The sequence below is a fragment of the Peromyscus eremicus genome, chromosome 11, assembly GCF_949786415.1.
Source record: "Peromyscus eremicus chromosome 11, PerEre_H2_v1, whole genome shotgun sequence".
In the NCBI taxonomy this organism is placed as follows: Eukaryota; Metazoa; Chordata; class Mammalia; order Rodentia; family Cricetidae; genus Peromyscus; species Peromyscus eremicus.
Window position 1 is genome coordinate 74,727,372 of NC_081427.1, and position 23,109 is coordinate 74,750,480.

General features: G+C 43.2%; 1 protein-coding gene across 1 annotated transcript in view; it reads left to right on the top strand.

Annotated features, from left to right (window-relative positions):
- Nucleotides 1–417: 417 nt before the first annotated feature.
- Nucleotides 418–23,109, top strand: part of Rhobtb3 (Rho related BTB domain containing 3) — a 54,626-nt gene continuing 31,934 nt past the window's right edge. Inside the window, exons 1-4 of the mRNA XM_059276310.1 lie at nucleotides 418–426; nucleotides 3,715–4,587; nucleotides 9,159–9,345; nucleotides 19,877–20,031. Of these exons, the coding sequence (XP_059132293.1) occupies nucleotides 418–426; nucleotides 3,715–4,587; nucleotides 9,159–9,345; nucleotides 19,877–20,031 (1,224 nt within the window). The remainder of the gene's footprint in view (nucleotides 427–3,714; nucleotides 4,588–9,158; nucleotides 9,346–19,876; nucleotides 20,032–23,109) is intronic.

Here is a 23,109-nt window from a genome sequence, read left to right on the forward strand (position 1 = left end):
TGGTGAGGGTTGAGAGATATACTGATCTATGGGTATAAAGATAAGAACTAAGGGGAAATTTGTCACTATGTCCATTTAGCAGAATAACAGTACTGTGTTCTCCTCAAGGGCCTAGGACCTAGCCAGCCACCAGCTTTGGCCTTGTTAATGGTACCAGGCATCGGCTCCATCTTGTACAAAGGGCTTCCAAACCCATCAGAAAGTAGCTGGTTACTCTCAAAACATTCGTGCCACTATTTTCCTGGGGGACATATTTCGCCCAGCCAGCCATTATTGTAGCTCACTGGGTCCACAGGTGGTTAAGATAGTTGATAACCTTTCTCTCCCAGTAGTGTGCATAGACCTTTCCAGTGTCATGAAAGCTACCCTGTGGGAATGAAACTTCTGAGGTAGTACTAGCTTAGTCTCTCCATATTCATGACGCAGGTGCGTTGGTGTCTTTAGAAATAGGGTCTTATCATCAAGTTTTGGATGGTAACTAAGAGTAATGGCCATAGCCTATAACGCTTGGGGAGGTCTATGGTAACCCATTGACCAACAACTCAAAAAGGGGTAACCCATACCTGACACTGGAATTTCTATTTGATAGCCTATGGTGTCTGGGGGAGGTGCCCCCCTTTACAGGGACATACCTTTTTATTTTAATTTTTGTTTTGTTTTTTTCAAGACAGGGTTTCTTAGCATAGCCTTGGCTGTCCTGGAACTTGCTCTGTAGACCAGACTCGCCTCGAACTAACAGAGATCCACCTGCCTCAGTCTCCCAAGTGCTGAGGTTAAAGGCGTGGGCCACCACCACCCAGCGAGCATACCTTTTCTTAAATGCTCATCAGGATTATATGCCATTGGTGAGAAAGGCTCACACAGCTGAACATATATACAAAAAGTTTAGAAAATCAATTCTTTCTCCTGGAAGTGAAAATGGTTTGGTGAGCATCTAGCGGTCATGTCTCATGGAGAGAAGGATGTTACTGCAGCTGTTAGGGACAAGGCCTGGGCCCTGGCAGTGCTAACAGCCTCAGAAACCAGTCCCCAGGAGGCCAAGTAGACAGACACATCATGCTGGAAAGCAGAGAAAGAAAAATTAATAAGGAAAGAGGTCCAGTGACTCTCCAGGTCCATCTTCAGGGCCCAGACACAGAAGGCAAGGGGTGTATGCACCTGGACAGTGTGGTCCCCTCCCCCATCAGCATCGTCTCAGTTCCAGTTTCTCCTGGAAGCTTGACCCAAGGCTGTCTGAACTCTGGAAATCTCTTCCTGGTGACAAGTTCCTTATCTGGCCAGCATTTTACCCTTTTCTGATCCCAGTAAGATCCCTGACAGAAATTCTTTGCCAAAGGGAAGGGTACAAGTATCTCTTTAGAATTGTCTTCACTCCGGCTGGACACTTCCTTGGAGAGGCGGGCTTAACTAGAGATGCCCAGCCTGTAGCCAGAGTGTCACTGCGTCTGACCTCACCACTGTTTTCTCTCGGCCTTGGTATTGGAACCCGCATGCAGCATTCACTTCATCTCTTGCTATTGGAACCACCACCATGCGTGTTTCCATGCCTCTGCCTCTGACTTGCATGAGCTTCCAACCTCTTCCTCCAAATCTGCCCAACCTTCGCTTGTCTTTTGAGAGGTTGTTTACTTCTCTGTGGACCCCCCTATGATCCATAGCACAGAACTAGACGTTCAGTGAACTTTTATTCCCGCACTTTGTATGTGCTGCTGTTAACTACCGAGCACACTAGCTTATGTCAGAATTATCAAGGAACCAACGTATTTCCAAAAATATTGAGTATATTATGTGGGGGAATGTATGTATTGAGAGTCTAGGAGACACTGACAGACTTAGCTTCTCAAGAGCACCGAGTAAACCCTGTGTCTCTTACTGTCTCCTGTGTCTACCTGGCCTGATTAAAATGCTCACAACTGGAGGAGGAAAGGATGATCTCTCCCTTCTGCCACTTCCCAGCCATATATGGTATCTTTTTTGTGTGTTCTTATGCACTTTGTATCGTGCTTTAAGTAACAACAGAAAATTTACCATCTTAATCATGTTTTAGTGATTGGTACAAACCATATTAGCTATGCACGCTTTGGTGTACAAGTGATTTCTATATCTTTTTCATCTTCCAAAACTGAAACTCTATACCTATGAATAACACTACTTCCCTGCCCCAGCTCCGGAGCTCTGTCCTACTTCCTATTCCTAAGACCTTGGCTACTTCAGGTAACGTATAAGTGGAATGATATGATACTCATTCTTTCATATTGGCTTCTTTCATGGAGCATGATATCCTTAAGGCTCACCCATGGTGTAAGATATGACCAGTTTATTTTCATTTACAAAAGCCAGTTCACAATTCATTAAACAGCTATGGTCTCAGCTACTCTGGAAATTTGATATAGGAAGATTGCTTAGTAACCCTACAGTTCTAGACCAGCCTGGACAATATAGTGAGAAACCAACTTTTACAAAGTTCATCGCATTTTCTTTACGTGTTTCTCTACTCTGGTGTCTTCTTTGTGTTTGACTGGTGGGACACTGGAGGGGAATGGTGAGAAAAACATGTTTTCTGTTGATCCAAGAGGAAATGTGACACAGCACATCTGAATCCTTCAGGATGGTTATTTCCAGGGACTAAAAGAAATTGTGCTTAGCTACAAGGGAAACTTGTTTATTTATTTGAGACAAGGTTTCACTATGTAACTCTGGAGCTTACTTTTATGTAGACTACATAGGTTTTTGCTTTGTTTTGTTTTTACCAGTGACCTTCTGAGACTATATGACTAATTACAGCTATTTGGGAGGCTGAGTGGGGAAGACTAAAAGTTAGAAACTAACCTGGGCAACACAGGCAGAGCTATCTCAAGGAGCAAAAAGGAATAAGTAAACAAAATACATAGAGAATGTCTCCTGTCCTGCCGTACTTATGGGCAAGAAACTAATACACTGTTTCAGCTGAGCAATGCTGGTTCCTAATAAAAAGCCATCGACACTCCCAAGGCTGCTTACTTACCTCCATCTGCCCAGAAGCCTTTCAAACACAGCCTGTCTCCCAAAACAGGTCCACTGAGAAAAGAAAAAAAGCCCAATTTCAAAGCAGAGCAAATAACTAAAAGAATAAACAAGAGCCCTTTTAACAGTGTGTGAGAGATGCTTGGGAGAATTTTAATATTTACAGAGGAGCCCCAGAGTAACCCCTGGCCTGTCCTAGCATTAGCAGTCTTCATGGTGTTTTATATTGGAGGTAGTCTGAGGCCCTTTAAGGGGGCATCCACAAGCTTTATTTCTGCGTGTCATCATGAAAGAATCTAAAGTATCCTTACATTAACATGATCCTTGATTTTCAGTGAGCTATTATTAAATAATGCAACTGGAATGTGTGCTGAAAAGAAGAATCCAAGTAAACTGCTAAACTTTCTTTAAAACACACACACACACACACACACACACACACACATACACACACACACACACACACACACTTTAAAAATCCCGACACTTCAAATTTCGAAATTTTTGTTAAAGTGTGCCAAATATAGCTTGCAATAGTAAATGACCTTTCTAAAGCGACATCCGCAAATTAATTGGTGCATGAACAAAGAACCTTTTCTGCAGCTTCATGAATGTTGCCTTTATTATTTTTTTTCTTCACAAGTAGGATTTTACAAAACAGCTGTAGCGCATGTTGACCACTGACAAAACGATAACACACTTTCGGTGAAGGCCAGCGTGGGCACGGGACCGCGGGATCGGCCAGGGGCTGCCCCCTGGCCCGGCTCTCCTCTGGTCCCCGGCGGGGGCCAGGCTGCCCCTCCCCCGCTCCCGGCTCGGGTTTCAGACCTTCCGAGTTCAGCAAACTTGCTGCAGGCGGATTGGCGGCGAGCAGCTCCCGGGCTCCGGCGTCGTCCCCGCGCCCACCGCTCCTTTGTGTCCCGCGGCCGCCGCCCGGGCTCTGGGGGGCCTCGGCGGGCAGCTCGCTCCCCTGCGCGGCGGACTCCCGGGGGGACACGTGCGGGGCCCGGTCACCGCGGGGCGGAGGCGGAGCCGGGGCGGAGGCGCGGCGACCAGGGGCGGCGACCGGGGATCCGCAGCGCTGCCCGCGCCCCCGCCGGCCGCTCGCTCCGGGCCCGCTCCGCTCTGCGTCGGCAGCGCCGCGGTGCAGGCGCGCGAGGGCCGCGGCCGGGGGATGAGCCGGCTGCGGTGAGAGCGTCGCCCCGGCCCCCGCGAGGCCGCCCGCCGCCGTCTCCCCGCCGCGCTGCCAGCCGCGATCATGTACGTACGCGTCGCCGTCCTGCCACGGTCCGGGTCCGGGACGTGCTACGCGCCCTGGCTGCGCCCACCCGCTCACCGCGCCCCTCTCGGCCCCGCAGGTCCATCCACATCGTGGCGCTGGGGAACGAGGGCGACACGTTCCACCAGGACAACCGGCCGTCGGGGCTCATCCGCACCTACCTAGGGAGAAGCCCGCTGGTTTCGGGGGACGAGAGCAGCTTGTTGCTGAACGCGGCCAGCACGGTCGCGCGCCCGGTGTTCACCGAGTACCAGGCCAGTGCGTTCGGGAACGTCAAGCTGGTGGTGCACGACTGTCCCGTCTGGGTAAGGGGCAGCGGCTGCGCGGTGCCCAGGCCAAAGGAGCCTGTTGTTTGGACCCCTCCTCCCCTCATTTCCTATTTTCCTGACTGCCTGGCGAGAGGTTATTATTATCACTATTTTTTAACATTTTTGGCAAATCTCGTCCTTTGTTTCAATTTGGAGGTGGTGGGGCAGCCCAGTCACAAAGCACGTCTGTAAGGTAGAAAGCCCCAGGGGAATGTCAGTTACTGTGCTTGACGACTGTGGCTTGTCCATAGTAGACAGCTGAGAGTTGGCTGTGCCATCCCCAAGGGACGGGGTCACAAAGTTCCACTGGCCAAGACTCATGTTTTCATGTCCACCCTGTGGAGCATAGGGAGATGTGTTATGTAAATACCGCCCTTTCCCGCTCACATAGGCAAAAATACTCTTCTCTGGGACAGAAATAGTATGGGAAAAGGGAGAGGACAGGGTTTGAGAACTAATTTTAAATGGCTCATTTGTAGACTATTAACCTCTGGGAAAAAAAATTAGTTTTTAGTGATGCAAATACTCATGTATTAGCCTTCGTTTTTTAGTGATTAATAAATCAGTAATACCACTAAAATTACTTAGCACTTTGAAAAAAAACTTGATGTTTATGATAGTTGAATGAAAAATATCTATTCTGACTCTCGAGTGTTTGATAACAGGACAAAGGAGTCAGCTCCTTGACTTACAGATGCCTGTGATTCCTTTGCTAATATTGTAGCGATATGTGTTTCAGATATATATATAGATAGATAGATAGATAAACACACATATATATGAATGAAACTTTTGAATCTTAAAAAAGACACAAATTAGGTGAGACTCTTACATTAAAAAGACAGTTTTTTAAAAAGTATGCTACTGAGGGGAAGTAGCATACTTTTGAGCAGAAATGTGTAGAACATACTGAGAAATTTTCTTGAGCGTATTACCCTATTATGGAAAGAAGACACTCTTTGACTGGAAATGTATATTAATGTGCTAAAATAAATTTTAAGTAGACTTTTCAATTAAAAGGATGGACTTAACCTTCAGGTATGACAGTGATGTTGGTGTCAAAGGAAGCCACTAGGGAGGACTTGCGGCTGCCGTCTGCAAGCACCGTTACTTTGGGCCCTTTTGTTGTGAAAGATCTTATAGCCTGAAAGTATTACTTGCTCAACATACTGTGGAACAAACCTTTAGTGAATTGATGAAATAATACAGAGAAAATAAAATAAGATGACTTGGGATGTTGGAATTGTTTCTCCTGGTTTTAAGTTGAGCTGTTAACCCTTTCCTACCTGTGTTCATTTAGCAAAGAGCCACACATTTTATAAAAATAAAACAGAATCTTCAGAATGGGCGAAATAAGCTTTGTAGTCTTGCTGGCTGTTACAGCTTGTCGGGGGAGTCTCGTTTGTGTGCTCGCAGTCTGTGACACTAAATTTGTCACCAGGAACAGTGTCCCAGATTAGGACGAGTCTTCAGACATAGTGAGTTACATATGGAGTTACTCACTCTGAGCTGCTGCTTTTCCCCCTTGAACCTAAGTAAATCCTGCCAGAAATAGGAAGGTTGGTTATAACAGTCAGCTGGCATTGGCCTATGTACTGAATCAGAATATCAAACGCGGCGCTTTGGACAACAAAAGGACGTGATTTCAGACCCCCACATTGCCACTATATGTTTTTGGTAACCTTTCACCTTCGCAGGCTTGTTTTCTTGTCTGTCCTGAAGCTGTGCTGAAGGGTAAAGTCCCCAGTGTGGAGGCTGTAGGTGCCCTGAAGTGATGGCTGCTGTATAAAGTGCTGTTATCACTGTAGTGTAGTCATATATCACCTACATTAAACATGGGAGAGTTTCTCACGTCAGTCAAGGTTGATGCCAATGCAGGACCTTCAGTGTACACACTAATCAAACAGGATGAAGTCCTTGTTTCCTTGTAGGAACTCAGATTTTTTTTTTTTAAGATGAATTTGATTCTCCAGTGTGGCTCCAAGTTTGCTGTTGTGTAACACCCCAGTGGAATCCTGGAACTGACGTACGTGGGATGGGACGCATGGGTTTCCTCTGTGTTTCTAGAAACCAGTGAAGCATTTTCTCTGTGACAGCTTAAAAAGAAATGTGTCCCCGCTGCCTTGGGGTTGGAAGGAGCTGGGAGTGCTTCCCTTCCAGAGTTACTTTCTGTAGATTGCTAACCCTACTCTGGCTCCTTGCTGCCTCTTGTATTTGATGCTTTTTATGTAAATCTGCTTCTAATTCATTAGATGAAGTTCATAGCTTAGTTCTGCTACCTCTCTTTTTTGCAGTCATATTATTTACTTAATTTCATATTTCTAGATTTTTATTTTTCTGTCTGTGAAAAGTATGTTCCAAAACAGGGTTAGCTGAGCCTTCTGGCTCATGCCTATAATCCCAGCACTTGGGCAGAGGATTGTGAGTTTGGGCCAGCCTGGGCTACATGAGAAGACCCTATTTCAAAAAACCTGGAAATGAATGAATGAATAAAAAATTAAACTGAGGTGGTATATTCATATTTTCTTGTTCAGGGTTTGAATTTCTGGATTGTATTACAAATAAAAGTGTTTATAGTTGTTTTACCACAGAGTAAATCAATAAGACCCAAACCCTCCTTTCCCCATGTTTTATCTCTCCAGTAACTCTGGAATTCTGAACTATTTGGAATGTGAAAAAAGTGATTTCTAACTTGTTCTCTGGGCACTAAATGGCTGCTCGGTACTGGTCCAGTTTATAATTGGTTCTGAATCCCGCATGCCGGACTCGTCGGTTGCTGCTGCCACCCTTCCGTCCACGTCCACACTGCGCTGCATATGCGTACTCTGAATCTGAATATTTACAGATACAGTTGGGACCGATGGGTTTTTGTCATTTGGGACTCCATGTCCTCACTTTTCCCCGCCCTTCCTCCCTCCCCTAATACTAGATCACAAACCACTTTCAGCCCTTTGCCTTTGACACTGACAGTTCAGTTTGCCTCTCTATTATTCTGTTATTTTGAACTCCTTTCAAATATGCTGTATCCACTCTGTTTTTGATAATGCATCCCTATTTAAAAATTCTGCAATGCAGCTCTCATTCTAAATAAGTTTGCTGAGAGATGGGCAGGTGAGGGTATGGAGATGGGACAGGAGCTTCTCTCTACAAAAGGGCATTTCTGTCATGGGCTAGAAGCAGTGTCCCATAGATCTTGCTTGATTGGCCGATTTGAACACTTTTAACCTTGTTTTGGACTCACATACCAAAGCGTAAACTTCCATAGCCCAACAGTTTTCTAGCCCTTGTGTTCCCTTACTGTAGCTTGATTATATCTTAGAAAAAAGCCATATGAAAGAAATGATTAATTATTAACTAGAATTTAAGAAGAAAACTATTTGTGCAGAGTTGGCAGTGAAATTAAGATGGCATTTTCTTTATATACTATTTTCACAAAAACCTTGCAGGTATTATCAGAGAACCAAGTTCCATAATAAATTACATATGATTCTAGTTCTAAATATGAATATTAACTACAGTCTTATAGTAAAAATTTCTGAACAGTTTTATCCTGAATTTTTAGTGTATGAGCTAAATACATAAATTGCAAACAGTCTTTTGCAGTTAACAGCTTGTAATGTACAATGTTATAGAGGCATATTTTTCCATGCTCAAATATGCACTATACAAATACAGTATAAAGTTAGAGATTATATGTGAATTTCTTCAAATGTGTATAAAATGAAAGGAATACTACAAACTTCACAGTGTATTGCAGTTCAGAACAGGCAAACATCCTACAGTGTCTAACTGGGTCACAGAAAAGCTTCTGACATCTAATGCATAATGTTACACCTTTGAAGTTGCCAGAGACTAAAATCAGCATCATTTCAAAATAGAATAATTATTAAGGTACAGATGGTGGAAAGAGGTTGTTCATTTCATCAAACTCCAGAATGCTTTAGGTAATGGGACTTACTAGTACATAGTTGTTTAGGGTAAATGAAGAAAAGGTGTTTTGAATAAATTGTCAAGCATCAGACATATTCAATTTTATGTAGCTACCCATTTGTCTTAGTTATTTTCCTATTGCTGTGAAGTTACTTTCCATTGCTTAGTTATTTTCCTATTACCATGACCAAAGCAATTTGTAAAGAAAATATTTCTTGGGGCTCACGGTTCCAGAGGGTGATCATCAGGTGGAAAATGTGGCAGAGTGTGGTGCTGGATCAGTAGCTAAGAGCTTACCTCTCATCCACAAGTACGAGGCAGAGAGAAGGATGACTGGGAACGATGTGGGCTTTTGAAACCTGAAAGCCTGTCCCTCCTCCAACAACTCACCTCCTCCAACAAGGCCATGCCTCCCAATCCTTCCCAAACAGTTCCACCAACTGGGGACCAAGCGTTCAATCTCTATGGGGCCATTCTCATTTAAACCACCAGACCATTCAAAAATACATTTTCATAACTTCTCAAAACCAACATACACTAAACATTTAGACTGATACGTTATAACTGATCTGGAAATTAGTTTGGGGATTGATTTGAAGATAAACAAACTAAAAGTTGGTGTTTGCATTTTTGTTTAGGACATTTTTGACAGTGATTGGTACACCTCCCGAAACCTAATTGGGAGTGCTGACATCATTGTGATCAAATACAATGTAAATGACAAGTTTTCATTCCATGAAGTAAAGGATAATTATATTCCAGTGATTAAAAGAGCATCAAACTCAGTTCCAGTAATCATTGCTGCTGTTGGGACCAGACAAAATGGTAAGTACATGATTTTCTTCCTTATAGTGAGCATGCAGGTACCATGTTTACAAAGCTACGTTTATTAATGATTAATTATTCACACAGTTTTATTTTGAAAGCCAAAGGCCATGGGTTCCAATGCCAGCTGTCACCTCATTGTTCTGTGCAGTAATCGGACGTCAGAGGAGAGGCTCACAAACTCCTGCTGTGATTTGGGTATAAATTTTCCTTTAGGTTGCTCTTCTGCTGTACATCAGTAATTGTGTTCTTTTGACACAGGCTGACTTTGAGCCATACTAATCTCTCTGAAGGTCCATTCGATGGGCAAGTATAGATTATCCATGAAAAGATGTGGCCGTGTGAGCAGGATTGTTAGGCACATAACAAGGAGTGAGCCAGAAACATTTGACAACACTGCCCGAGGAAAGGGCTGTTCATTCCCACGTGCTTGGTGGGTTCCTGGTGTTCAGGCTGTCCCTGCCTTTGCTTCTGTAAAAGTATATGACCATATCTCAGGGCTAGCTCAGGACTCCCTTTGATTTGGTAGTATTTATACATTTACTCAGTGGGTGTTATTTCCTTGGTAAGGCAGTCTTTAAATTTTAATTTTAATTCTTTGGGTTTTTGTTTAACAACTTTTTTTTTATTAAGGTATAGCAAATTGTCTTAGTTAGGTGTCCATTACTGTGATAAAACACCATGACCAAAAGCAACTGGGGGACTGTTACATTTCCAGGTAATAGGCCATCACTGAGGGAAGTCCCCACAGGAACTCAAGCAGGGCAGGAACCTGGAGGTGGGAACTGTGGCAGAGGCTGTGGAGGAGTGCTGTTTACTTGCTTGCTCAGCCTGCATTCTTATAGAACCAGAACCACCCAGAGGTGGCACCACCCACAAGGAACTGTGCCCTCCCACGTCAGTTATGAACCAAGAAGATGTACCATAGGCTTGCTCACAGGCCAATCCAGTGGAGTCTTTTTTCAATTGAGGTTCCCTCTTCCAAAATGTCTCTAGTTGGTATAAAGTTGACATAAAACTAGCCAGCACAGTAGGGAGCATGTGATTTGCTAACCTGAGATACAGCTTAATGTGTCTTACTTAAGCGTTCAGTTATATCATGGACGGGGGTTTAGAATGTTTACAGTGCAGAATACTTCCTTAGGCTGCTCCAACAGGTAATTACAGCCTCCGTCCAGGGAATTGTTGTTCTGGCTTCTGACATTAGTTGCACCTGTTTTTGAACATCATACAAACAGAGTTGCTTCCTCATTTAATTGCTGTATATTATGCCATTGAATGTGCCATAAACTATGTCTCCACTGTGGTTTTGGTACTTGGATTGTTCCTTGGAGTGGATTGCTGGACCAGAGGGCAAGTTTATGTTTCACACTAGTACTTACAGAGAAAACAAGCTTGACCCACCCTTGACCTCACATTCTCAGGATTTCCCCAACTTTTTTCCCAGTTTATGATTCTTAAAGAGTTAGCCTTAGTTCTTGAGTCCGGCCTGCCTCCCGGTCCCTCCCCTTCAGCTGTTGTATTTGCTTAAAGTTCTCCAGGAGCTCCCTAAAGCTTGCTTGTCAAATTTGTTACACTTTAGTAACAGCTCTCTCTTTGAAATTATCCCAACACTTTTCCCTCCACTATGGCTACTGTTTCCTAGCTCTTCTAACCTCTGCCCTCTTCTCTGGTCCTCTCCCTATCCTTCTATGTGCACCAGCAACACACAGAGGAGTTCTTTGGTCCTTCAGCTTCTCTTCTTGCTCTCTGCCCAGATCATGAACCCACGAAGTGTGTCTCTGGCTTTCTTTGTACACACTTATATGTATGTGGTGACTTCACTCTGCTTCTTTGGTTGTGGCCTGTTTCCGGACCTGCATCCTCAAGGATGTGATCCTCTTGACTACTGGATTCCTTCTACCCCTCTGTTCACCCCAAAGAGACCCTGTGAGACTCATCTTTCTCTCACACCAACCACATCCAGTAAGCTACGGACCTTGTTTGATTTTATACTAAGTGAATCTCAAACTCACTGCATTGTTGCCATCCCTATTGGGTTTCAATTCTTTGTCATTTAACCTTTTTTAAAGTTTTGGTGCTTTTTTTTTTTTTTTTAAATCTATGTGTATATGTGTATGCCTGCCTGGGTTTATGTCTAGCCTGTTCATGCAGTTCTCTCAGAGGCCAGAAGAGATGTTAGATCCCCTCACACTGGCGTTACTGGTGGTTGTGAGCTGCCCAGTATGGGTTCTGGGAACCGAACCTGGGCCGTCTGCAGGAGCAGTAAGTACTCTTAGCTGCCAAGCTGTTTCTCCAGGCCCTCATTTCATCTTTCATGGTGGCGTTTTTGGTTTTCTAAAAGGGTAAGCTGCAGATATTTGGAAGTACTCAAATTTGTACAATTTTACAGCCACAAATGCAGGCACATACAAATAGAAAAGCAAACACTATTTATAATGCACAAAGAAAACAACAGATTTCAAGTATGACAAAGCTGCCAAGTGCTACAAATGTCTGAAAGACGCTTCTGTTTAATGCTTTACTTCTTTCTTTATTTCTTTTTTATTTATGCTTTTGTCTTTTGGGTTGTAAAGTCTTTGATCTCTTCATATGGATTACTTTGTGCTATTTCTTGCACAGACGAGAATGATGATTAGTTTTGTTTTTTTCTAATTTCTTCACTCTCTACATCTTTCTGGCCCCAGATACCTGAGTTCATGTTGTGTTCATATTTCAGCTCAGCGTCTTGAATTCTTATGTCATGTCTGCACTGTGTGGCCAGAGTTTCTGAAAGTCACTCTGGTGCCAGGACAGTCACTACACACTTTCCTGTTCCAGGAGGTGCCGCAGACCACGAGTGACGGCCTTCTGAACCCAAAGTTAATTCACTTAGTAGCATTCAGAAAACACAGATAGCTCCTGGCTTCTTCAGAGTGGCCTCATCAGCACAAACTTAGCAGTGGAGAGAGACAATTTGGGTTTTTTTTTGGGGGGGGGGAATTTGAGACAGGGATTCTCTGTGTAGCCCTGGCTGACCTGGAACTCTCTCTGTAGACCAGGCCGGCCTCAAACTCAGAGAGATCCACCTGCCTCTGCCTCCCGAGTGCTGGGACTAAGGGCGTGCTCTGCCGTAGCCACCGCCGACTCCACAGCCTGGCAGAGACAGTGATCTTAATCAAATGCATATTTTACTTTGCCACTTTTATGGCAGCCTGTAGCTGTGTGGGAGAATACATTGTTGCGTTTCCTCCCAGGGATTTGCAAAGAAACTACAGAAAACCTTGAAGCTTAAGCTTCAGGTGGGCTGGCCTCTGGCCTCCTCTTCTTGGTTTTCCTCAATAAACTCAGAGTAGTCATGCCAGAATACAAGTCAGGTCAGCACAGCTGGGCCTTTGAATTCTTCAGGAACCTCATTCTTCACTTTTATTTTTCCAAATTTCTAACCTAAGAAAATTGGCAAGAATAAAACATTGAATTGCAGAATTTATAACACACACACATACACACACACACACACACACACACACACACACACACACACACATTTTCTCTTCTAAATCATTTGAGACTACATTGTAACATGGGATTTTTTTTTTCACTTCTGATTGCTCAATATTCATCATAAGAACAATGCTATTATTCACTTCTTGCCCACAGTATGGCCATCCCTCAAAAAAAATGTGACATACTGTTATCTACTAAACTATTATTTAAAATATCCACATTTACATTCTGTTGGTTATTCCAATAATGTGATTTACAGTTTTTTTTCCAATTCAAGACGTAAATACTGCACTATGTTTAGTTTTCCTGACTCTCTAGTCTTTAATCCACAATTGATCCCCAATGTCTTTTTTTCTTGGTGACATGGACATCTGAAAAGGATTGTGGCCCGTTATTTTGTATAATCCCTCGCGTTGCCGTACACATGCTGGCAGTAGTGTGAGCTGTGCGCCCTCTACTCTGTTGGTCTTCCTCTGTAAGCAGCTTCCACTTTTCTCTGCCTCTCCGGTTCTTATGATATATAAGGACTTATTTTTAAAGTTCAACATTTTCTGATCTATTCCTCGGTGTAATATATGATCCATATCTAAGAAGGTGTCTTCTCAGGCCAGCTCCAGTCAGCTTCCAGCGCTTTACCTTACTTGCTGGAAGACATCAAAAGCTTACACATTGCTCTAGCAGTTCAGGTTCCTTTTGGTGGGGATGATGTTCAGAAATGACCACTTGGGATCTGGGGTCCACACCACTGCAGGTGAAGCCAGAGATGACCTCTGTCTTAACAGAGGTTCCCATTAGTGCTTTTCTCCTCACCCAGCATTTGTTGTCACATTAGTAACTTGGTATTGTGAACTCCTGATCTGAAAAACTTCATGATCTGGTTTCTGACATTTCTTGAACATGGAGGGCACAAGTCCCATTTTCTGTAACAGTCGCTCTGGAGTCCTTGAAGAACCTCATGCTTCCTTGGTCTCCGAAGGTCACTTACTTCTGGCTTCAGCTGCCAGCACCCCACCATTTCTGTCCTCTTTACGGGCCTCCTGTAGGCTAATGTTGGTAATTCTGGATCTCTCCTGATGCTCTTAGCTGTCTTATTTTCTGCTGCTGAATCTTTTCTCCCTCTCTCTCCCCACCTCTTCTTTTTGGTAGCATCTCACACTGTAGTCCAGGCTGACTTGAACTTGTGGTCTTCCTGCCTCAGCCTCCCAAGAATTTCGAGTACAGCATCCCCTTATGTTGCTTTGGTCTTGGCCTCTTTTCTCTGGCTTGTATAAAAGTTTCTCTGCCACTTTACTTTCTTGACTAATATTTTAATTTCAACATCTTTTTGATCTAAAATCTCTAAATGGTTCATTCACAATTTCTTGTTCCTGTCTTAAAGATGTACATTTACTTAAAAATAATTAATTATAGTTAGTTATTCTCGTTGGTTAAATGTTATTGGTTTTGTTTAGGCATTATGAGTCTGTAGGTGAGGTTTTGTTTCAGGATACAGCTGTTTCTCAGATGGTAGGAAATGCTTTGTTTACTTTTGCACTTCATTTTCCAGGCTGTGGATTGATTCCTTCCTCTTGCTCTGCCCAGCTGCTGTCTGCGGCTGGGGTGGAAGTGGGAGGTTCACAGGGTCAGTGGGTCTAGCTGCTTCCTTCTATCAGCATGCTTTGGCCGGCTGCCAGACATTCGCCTTTGGTCCTGCTGTTTCCTGCTTCCTACGCTGGAGCGGTGAACGCTCAGGATGTTACAGTGTGTGAAAACCACCTGTACGCTGGCTTGACATTCAGCTGCAGTCCAGTGCTGCCTGCCTTCATTCTGCCAGGCACTCCTAACGTCTGGCCTGATGTCATCTCACTTAATTAAACGTGACGCTGCGCTGTACTCAGTCCTTTCCCTCACCTTCCCCTCCCTTCCTCCTTCATTCCTTCTCTTCTTTGGCAGCCTCTCCTTTATTTAGTCACTTGTGTGGTTTGGCAGGTAGAGGAGATGGCAACATGGGCTTAGCTTGCCATCTTAAGATTTTAAAGGGGAGAATATGGGGCTGGAGGGATGGCTCAGTGGTGAAGAACACCCACTGCTCCTTCAGAAGTCCCGAGTTTGGTTCTCAAAACAACTGCTTGGAACTCTAGGGGGTCCAGCCTGCTCTCCCAGGTTCCGTGAGTACTCACATGCATCACACACACACACACACACACACACACACACACACACACACACGCACTTGTGCACATAAGTAAAAGTTATAAAAAAGAAATCTCTTTTTAGAAGTGGAAATGTGTTTTCTTGTTCTGGCCCACACCCCTGCAGTTGCTGTCTACTCCGATCACAGCGCCCCTTGCACAGTCCCTACGCTAACTACTTAGACAATCATCCTTACCCTTCAACCATTGCTTCCCCACACACACCGAGTTCATGTCCCTCCTCGGTCCCTGTGGTAACTCTGTATACCTTCATTTTAGCATTCACTGTGTTGCAGATGTTTGCAGTCACATCCACCTTGGTCAGTTGGTCATGGAGTCCTTCAGCTTTCTATCTTTCTATCCCTGTTGGTAGTGGGTACTAATAAACATTTTTCAATGAGTGAATAAATTGTTTCGTAAATAATCCAAATGAAAATCATTTCATTAAAACATGAAATGAATTGACTAAATGTGTGATTAATATTAATTATAGAACTAAATCTGGCTGTTAACTCAAGGGCTTTGTTGGTTTCTCCACCTCATCCCCACAACACATTTCACTGAGCTGGGTAATTTTGCTAATTCTCTTGGAGATCTTGTTAGAACTTACTCAACAAAGCAGTCTTGTCTCTTTTGGTGTGTGTGTGTGTGTGTGTGTGTGTGTGTGTGTGTGTACATGCATTTGTTTGTTTGAGATGGTCTTGTGTGTGTGTGTGTGTACATGCATTTGTTTGTTTGAGATGGTCTTGTGTGTGTGTGTGTGTGTGTGTGTGTGTGTACATGCATTAGTTTGTTTGAGGTAGAACTTACTATGTAGCTTAGGCTTATCTTGAATTTGCTATCCTCATATTTCAGCTTCTGAAAGGCTGGGATTACAACCTTGTTTGACCCTATTACACATTTTTTTTTTTTTTAACAAACTTGGCAATGTTGATATCATCATATTTGGCTCTGAATACATTTTTGGCTTTTTTTTTTTTTTTGAGACAGTACCTCATGTAGCCCTCACTGATCCTGAACTCATTATATAAACAAGATTGACACTGAATTTATAATCTTCCTGCCTCCATCTCATCAATACTGGGGTTCCAGGTGTGTGCTACATACCCTGTTTTATGCAGTACCTTGTGATAAGCATGCACTCTTAACCACCAAGCCACACCCCAGCATAAACCTTTGGGATTTAGTACACAGTGAAAATACCTTTGAAGGAGAAATCTGCACAATAGCCCAAGGGTGCATTCGTGATTCTAAATTACAGGAGGTGGGCATCCTGCCTTTCAAGTTATCTTTTTTTTTTTTCCCTTTCCCCTAACCCAAGTTATCTTTAAAGCTCTGAAAACTTCATATGTTGCTGGGCTAGAATTTTTCAAAAGAATTTCTAGAACTTTCGAGCAATGGCAACATTGTAAAGAGTGCCCTACCCTCAATGCCACTACTTTGAAAGAAATGCTGTTTATTTGAATGCAAGATTACATTGTTTGTTTACAAGAATAAATAGACACTTCCTGACAATATTTTAATAGTTGTGTGTGTGTGTGTGTGTGTGTGTGTGTGTGTGTGTGTGTTGTGGGGTGGTAAAGACAGTACTAACTCTGATTCCCAGAGCCATTGTAGCCATGAGGCAAGCAGATCTCTGTGAGTTCAGGGCTAGCCTGGTCTACATAGTGTGTTGCAGGACAGCCAGAGCTACTAGCCCCTGTCTCAAAATAAACAACAAATAAATGTTATTTTGGATCCTCTGGTTGTTATATGCTTAATCTGAATATACTTAATCCAGAAATATTTTATTGAATCTCCTATAAGCAATTCCAAACAGACCTTTGCATAGAATCTTATGTTAACTACAGCTGATTGGTATGGAGAAGTGCCAGATGGTTTAGAAGAGAATCTCAGAGTATCCCAGTTAGGAAAAATTTTCTCTAAAGCAGGTTTGAAGAAATCCTTTGGAATCCACAAAGCCTGTAACTAACCAGCTGGCAGCTGTACACGTGAAAGTTTTCCTCTTTGCCGAGTGCGTAGAAGGAAACGTCTCCAGTGATGTGGAGAACAGGCACCCGGTGAAGACTTCACTCCACTGGCTTCCAATAAAGATTACTTTTTTCTCCAAGTTGGATTGTTAGCCATTCTTGAACATCAGGTTCATTTTCCCCTTGAAACACTGATGACTTCATTTAACTTTTATCCAGAAGTAAAGTCGCATAATGTGCTCCGCCTATCCACCCCTTCTAGCCACACAGGGAGACTTTTGTAGATGTAAGAAGGCTTCTGTCTTCAGAAAAAATCAAGGTGCTGTTTACAAAGGCCTTGTACAGAATGAGAAATGCCCATTGTTCTCTCTCAAGACAGTCTAAATGCTACATAAACAGCTTGCAACAAACTGAAAACGTCTCAGAAAAAGCACGCTAAGATTAGAATGTATGGTGTAATTAAGGAAGCTAGTATTAATAATGTTTCTAATTGCTGTATTTTGGAAACTGGTAATCTCTATTCAGACTTGTTATTGTTATTCTCTTTTGGATATGCCACTTTTATGTGTCTGGTGGAGCCAGGGACAGGTTTGTCTGTTTTCCGTCTCTGCTTCCCAAAGCTAAGACACCTGACAGATTTAAAGTTGCAATTTCCTTTTCTGTAAAATGAAGATAAAAGTACATGGTTTATGAACTTTATTTGTATTTATTAATTTTTTTTGAGACAGGGTCTCAATATGTAGCTGTCCTGGAACTCACTATGTAGACTAGGTTTGCCTCAAACTCACAGAGATCCCTCTGCCTCAGCCTCCTGAGTGCAGGGACTAAAGGCTCTCTGCTTTCTGAACTTTAAAATGATACAGCTCAGTTGGTAAAGGTGTTTGCTGCCAAGACTGAGGAGCTGGTTCGATTCCTGTAACCCACGTGGTGGAAGGAGAGAACTGATTCCAGAAAATTATCTTTTGATTTTCACTCATGCACTGTGGCATACATCCCATACATAACACATACGTACTCCATCTGTGTCCAGTCACCGGGTAACATGTTTGTGCTGCCCAAGGGAATTGCTCAAATGCTTTTTCTTAGCTCTTCCACTCACTTCCTCAGTTGTGAGCTTGTTGGCTGATGCTGCTACACACAGTGTCTCCCAGATGTGCTTCTCGGCAGGTAGGAGCTGCTTTGGTAATGTCCTCTCCATGAATGCAAACCTCATCTACTTACGGGGTGGGGGTAGGACACAGAGGCTCCGCTACGTTTCTTCAAGTGGGAAAAAACTCTGAAAGGCTAACCTCCAGAGAGCCTGTAGGTAAGATCTCAGGTACAACTGCATTGTTGTCCAAGTCTTTCCAATACTCATACCCATTTCCCTCACTCCTGAGAAGAGCTGTTCCTAGGGTCTCTAAGCTGGCTGGTTTTGTCAGCTTGAAACAAGATACAGTCATAAAAGAGGAGGGAACTGCTGTAAGAAAATTCCTCCCTAAGATCAGGCTGTAGGCAAGCCTGTAGGGCATTTTCTTAATTAATGATTGTTGGGTGAGGGCACAGCTCATTGTGGATGGTGCCATCCCTGGGCTGGTGGTCCTGGGTTCTGTAAGAAAGCAGGCTGAACAGGCCATGAGGAGCAAGCCAGTAAGCAGCTTCTCTCTGTGGCCTCTGTGTCAGCTCCTGCCTCCAGGTTCCTACCCTGTTTGAGTTCCTACTCTGACTTCTTTACGGAAGTGTGAACAAATGAAACACTTTTCTCTCCAAGTTGTTTTTGGTCATGGTGTTTCATCACTAACTAGGACTGTCACCAAGCAGTGAACCACCTGAACCATTCTCCATCTGAGACTGTGCTTCCCAGGGACACCGACTGACAACAACATGCCTTGCTTGGAGACTGCCTCACTCTTTTGACTTAGCTGCTGTTTGAATATGGCATATCTGATGTTTATCCCTGAGACAAAGCAAAGCTGACTGGTGAATATGGAGCTGAATATATATTTTTGGCCTTAGGAAGAGTGTAAAGATGCCATAAGCCATACTTTTCCTGTCGTAAACACGTCTGTTGAACACACATGAATCTTAAGAAGTTTGCTTTTTTGTTAAATACTTTTTAGTTTTTATATTTTAATTTGATTCAATTTTATTGCTAAAGTAGAATGTTTTAGGGGCTGGGGAGATGGCTCATCAGGTAGAGCACTGGCTGCTCTCCTGGAGGACCTGGATTCCTTTCCCAGCACCCACATGGTAGCTCCTAATCGTCTGTAACTCCAGTTCCAGTTGGTCCAGTGTTGTCTTCTGGCCTGTGCTGGTACCGGACACCATGCAGTACTCAGACATACATGCAGGCAAAACACCCAACCATAGAATAAAATAAATCTTCCTAGTAGAATGTTTTAGAATTAAATGATTGCATCAAGAATGTACTTGATGTGAAATTTATGAGGTGCTGGCAGTCTGGCAGTCTACAACTTTAAAATCCATGTCAATTGAGGGTTGCATTAAAATAAAGTATAGGATTTATTCAAACTTGGTGATCTACTTAACAGAAAATTTATGACAAAAGAAGACCCAGTTTTCATGGTTTGTGTGTATGATCAGATGGCTACATTTGATCTATTGATCTAGTGATACGATGCAGGGGTTGTGTAACTACATCGGGTCAGCTGTCGCTGGCTGGTGAGTGTCATTGCTATGCTTTCCTTGGTAATAGCCTCTCACCAACTTCTAAATTTTTCTCTTTTCTAAAACACTCTGTTCTCGTGGTCAATGCTTGTTTATCTAAGGACTTTTTTTTCAACACTGACACTATTTATTGAGAGTCTAGTGTATAGCGATTCTATCCGTTAATGATCACACTGCCTATGGTTTTTTTTTCATGTTTAATTTTAAAACTCTCTGTTTTTATATTCCTTTCCTCAGAAGAATTACCTTGTACATGCCCCCTGTGTACCTCAGACCGAGGAAGCTGTGTTAGTACCACAGAAGGGATCCAACTTGCCAAAGAGCTGGGAGCGACCTATCTGGAGCTCCACAGCCTGGATGACTTCTACATTGGGAAGTATTTTGGAGGAGTGGTAAGTGGAGAGCCCTGTAACATGCGGGGCATTTGTCAGGATGGCGCTTTAGCTACTTTCTAGGGCATCGATTAGAGTGTAAGTTTTATAAGCATGGTTTGTTTTAACCTTGAGAAACACAGTAAGAGTTAAGTGGCATAGGCTTAATCAGTGTAAAATGATAAAGTTCTCTGTCCAAATGAAATATTCTTAATCATCTGTTATGATTTTTAGAATCTTTCAGAATTGGTACTATATCGCCCCTTGTGTATGTCAGAATCACATTTTCTTATACAAACCTTCATGAGTTTATAGTAATCTTGTTAGTGTATGTCTGTCTGTGTATATGCACATGCACATATATGCACACCTATGCTTGCATGTGGGCATGGGTGAATATGTTCATACTTGGATGTGAAGGCCAGAGGACAACCTCGTGTCCTCAGACACTGTTCACCTTTTTTAAGGACATGGCCTCTCACTGACCTAGAACATGCCAAGTGAGTTAGGCAGGCTGGGTAGTGTGCTGAGAGGTCCACCTGTCTTTCCTGCTCCATTGCCAGCCAGTGAAGCATGCTTCACCATGCTCAGCATTACTGGGGAGGGAGGAATACATGTGCTGTGTGTGGAAACCAGACGTCATTCTTGAGTGTTGCCCACCTTGTTTTGTGAGACAAGGTCTCATTGGCCTGGAGCTCACCAATGGTGAAGTTGGCTGGCCAGTGAGCCCCGGGGATCTGCATGTCTCTGCCTTCCTAGTGCTGAAATTACAGCTACATCCCACCATACCCAACATTTTTTTCCCACATGGATCAGGTCCTTGTACTCGCAAAGCAAGTACTTTACTGACTGAACCAGTGGGTCCTAAAAGTTCTCTTTATTTCTATTAGTTGAAAACAGTGATTTTCTTTTATGCAGGTTCAGCAAGACATCACAACTAGTCTTGCTATAATTCAAACATGCACTGGGTTCTAAATGTCATCAAGCCCTTCCCTTCAGGGCTCAGGGAACTATGTGCAAAAGAAGGTAAAAAGAGTGTTTCAGCCAGAGACGATGGATGGCCCCAAGGGGACAGTGCTTTCTGAGCACAACAGGACGTTACACATAGGAATTCACAGGCTATGGCGGCATGCTCAGGGCCTGAAAAGGTCTAAGCCAGATGGGGTCCCGGTGCTGAGAGAGGAAGAGGATAAGGGGTCCCGTCCCTACGAGAAGCCATTTCCAATTGACAACCACTTTTCTCCAAGGGTGTCTCACTGATACACAAACCGTGCTTAAGGCCCCGTGCCCGGTGGTAGATGACCAACACAAAGCGAAGTCCATGGAGTGCTTGCAAATTTTTTGTCACATGCTGTTTGTTTTTATTTCCTCTTACTGGTCTTTTCTTGTATATTATGGTTTCCAATTTTGTGTGATTTTTTTTTTGTTTTTGTTTTTTTTTTGGTTTTTCGAAACAGGGTTTCTCTGTGTAGTTTTGTGCCTTTCCTGGAACTCGCTTTGGAGACCAGGCTGGCCTCGAACTCACAGAGATCCGCCTGGCTCTGCCTCCCGAGTGCTGGGACTAAAGGCGTGCACCACCACCGCCCAGCCCAATTTTGTGTTTTTATGTGGAGTTTTGTGTGTGTGTGTGTGTGTGTGTGTGTGTGTGTTTCTTGTGCTTTTTGTTTGTTTGTTTGCTTATTTGTTTTCTAAAGCAAGAAAGAAGATGTGGATTTGGATGGGTAGGGAGTGGACAGGATCAGGAGGACTTGGGGAGAAAGGAACTGTGATTAGAATATATTGTATAAAATAATTATTTTTAGTGGGAAAAAAATCTCACTCCTAGTCAAAGGACGGTGTGTGTAGATTGCTTCTTGTTGGATGTGAAGGAGCCAGGCTTTGCTAATTCAGTTGCAGTGGTGGTGTGTTTTATGCCATTTTAGGTCCCAACATATGATACCTATCCCATAGTAACGGAACTGTAAGGTCTTTGGAGAGTACTTTTGCATCATTTAACAATTTACTGTTCTTAAACTATCCAGCTCTCCAAGAAGTAACCCTTCTCAATAGGCAAATCTGATAACTGTCAAGGAAAATCAACACCAAAGACAATTCTACCTTAAACATGAGATCTTTGGACTTAATGTACATTTGTACTGAAACATTAAAATTGCCACAGACGACTATAGAAATTTTATTCTCTGGAGTTCACTGACTTGACTATAATAAACAAATATAAGTGATGCTAATTTCTATTAAACATAAATAGCTACAATTCAGTCCAGTATTTCTATTGTAGTGGGTTTGAAATATTTTAATTTGATCAAGAAATGTACATTTCCATGAGATGCTTAGGTAATTTATGTGGGGAGGTGGGAATCATCTTTCTTTAGTGATTTCATTTGATGACTGTTTCATGGATTGGATTTAGTTTCATTTCTGTTGGGATAAGAGCCTCCTGGCTCTCTATTCCAGTTTGTGGAGCCTGAAGTACTTGGGATCATTCTTCTCGTCTCTCTTTCTCTTCTTTCTCATCCATGTTTCACTTTCTTCCTAGTGTCTAATGCTGTAGTTACAGTGAAAGACATGAGAAGGACTGAAGATGTGGTCAGGGTTGGGAGAGAGACAGGGATGTTTCCTTTATGTTAACAGTAAGAATATGAAATAGGCTCAAGATGGCCTTGGGGTGTGTGTGTGTGTGTGTGTGTGTGTGTGTGTGTGTATGTGTGGTCATGGTGTGTGTGTGTGTGTGTGTGTGTGTGTGTGCATGTGTGGTCATGGTGTGTGTGTGTGTGTGTGTGCACATGCATGTGCGTCCATATACTTGTATGTGCCCTTACGTGCACATGCAGAGGTCAGAAGACAATCTTTCATGGTGATCCTCACTTTCCGCCTTGTCTGAGATAGATTCTCTTGCTGTCTCCACTGCATACACCACAGCAGCTGGCCCAGGAGCTTTGGGGACATCCATCTCTCTGTAGGAGTGCTAAGATTACAGACTCATGTTACCACCCCTGGCTACACATGGGCTCTGCATTTCCAAACTGAGGTTCTCACACTTGATCAGCAATCTCCTCAGATCTCTCTCTAGATTCTTGAGTAGTAATTTGTAACTGGAAT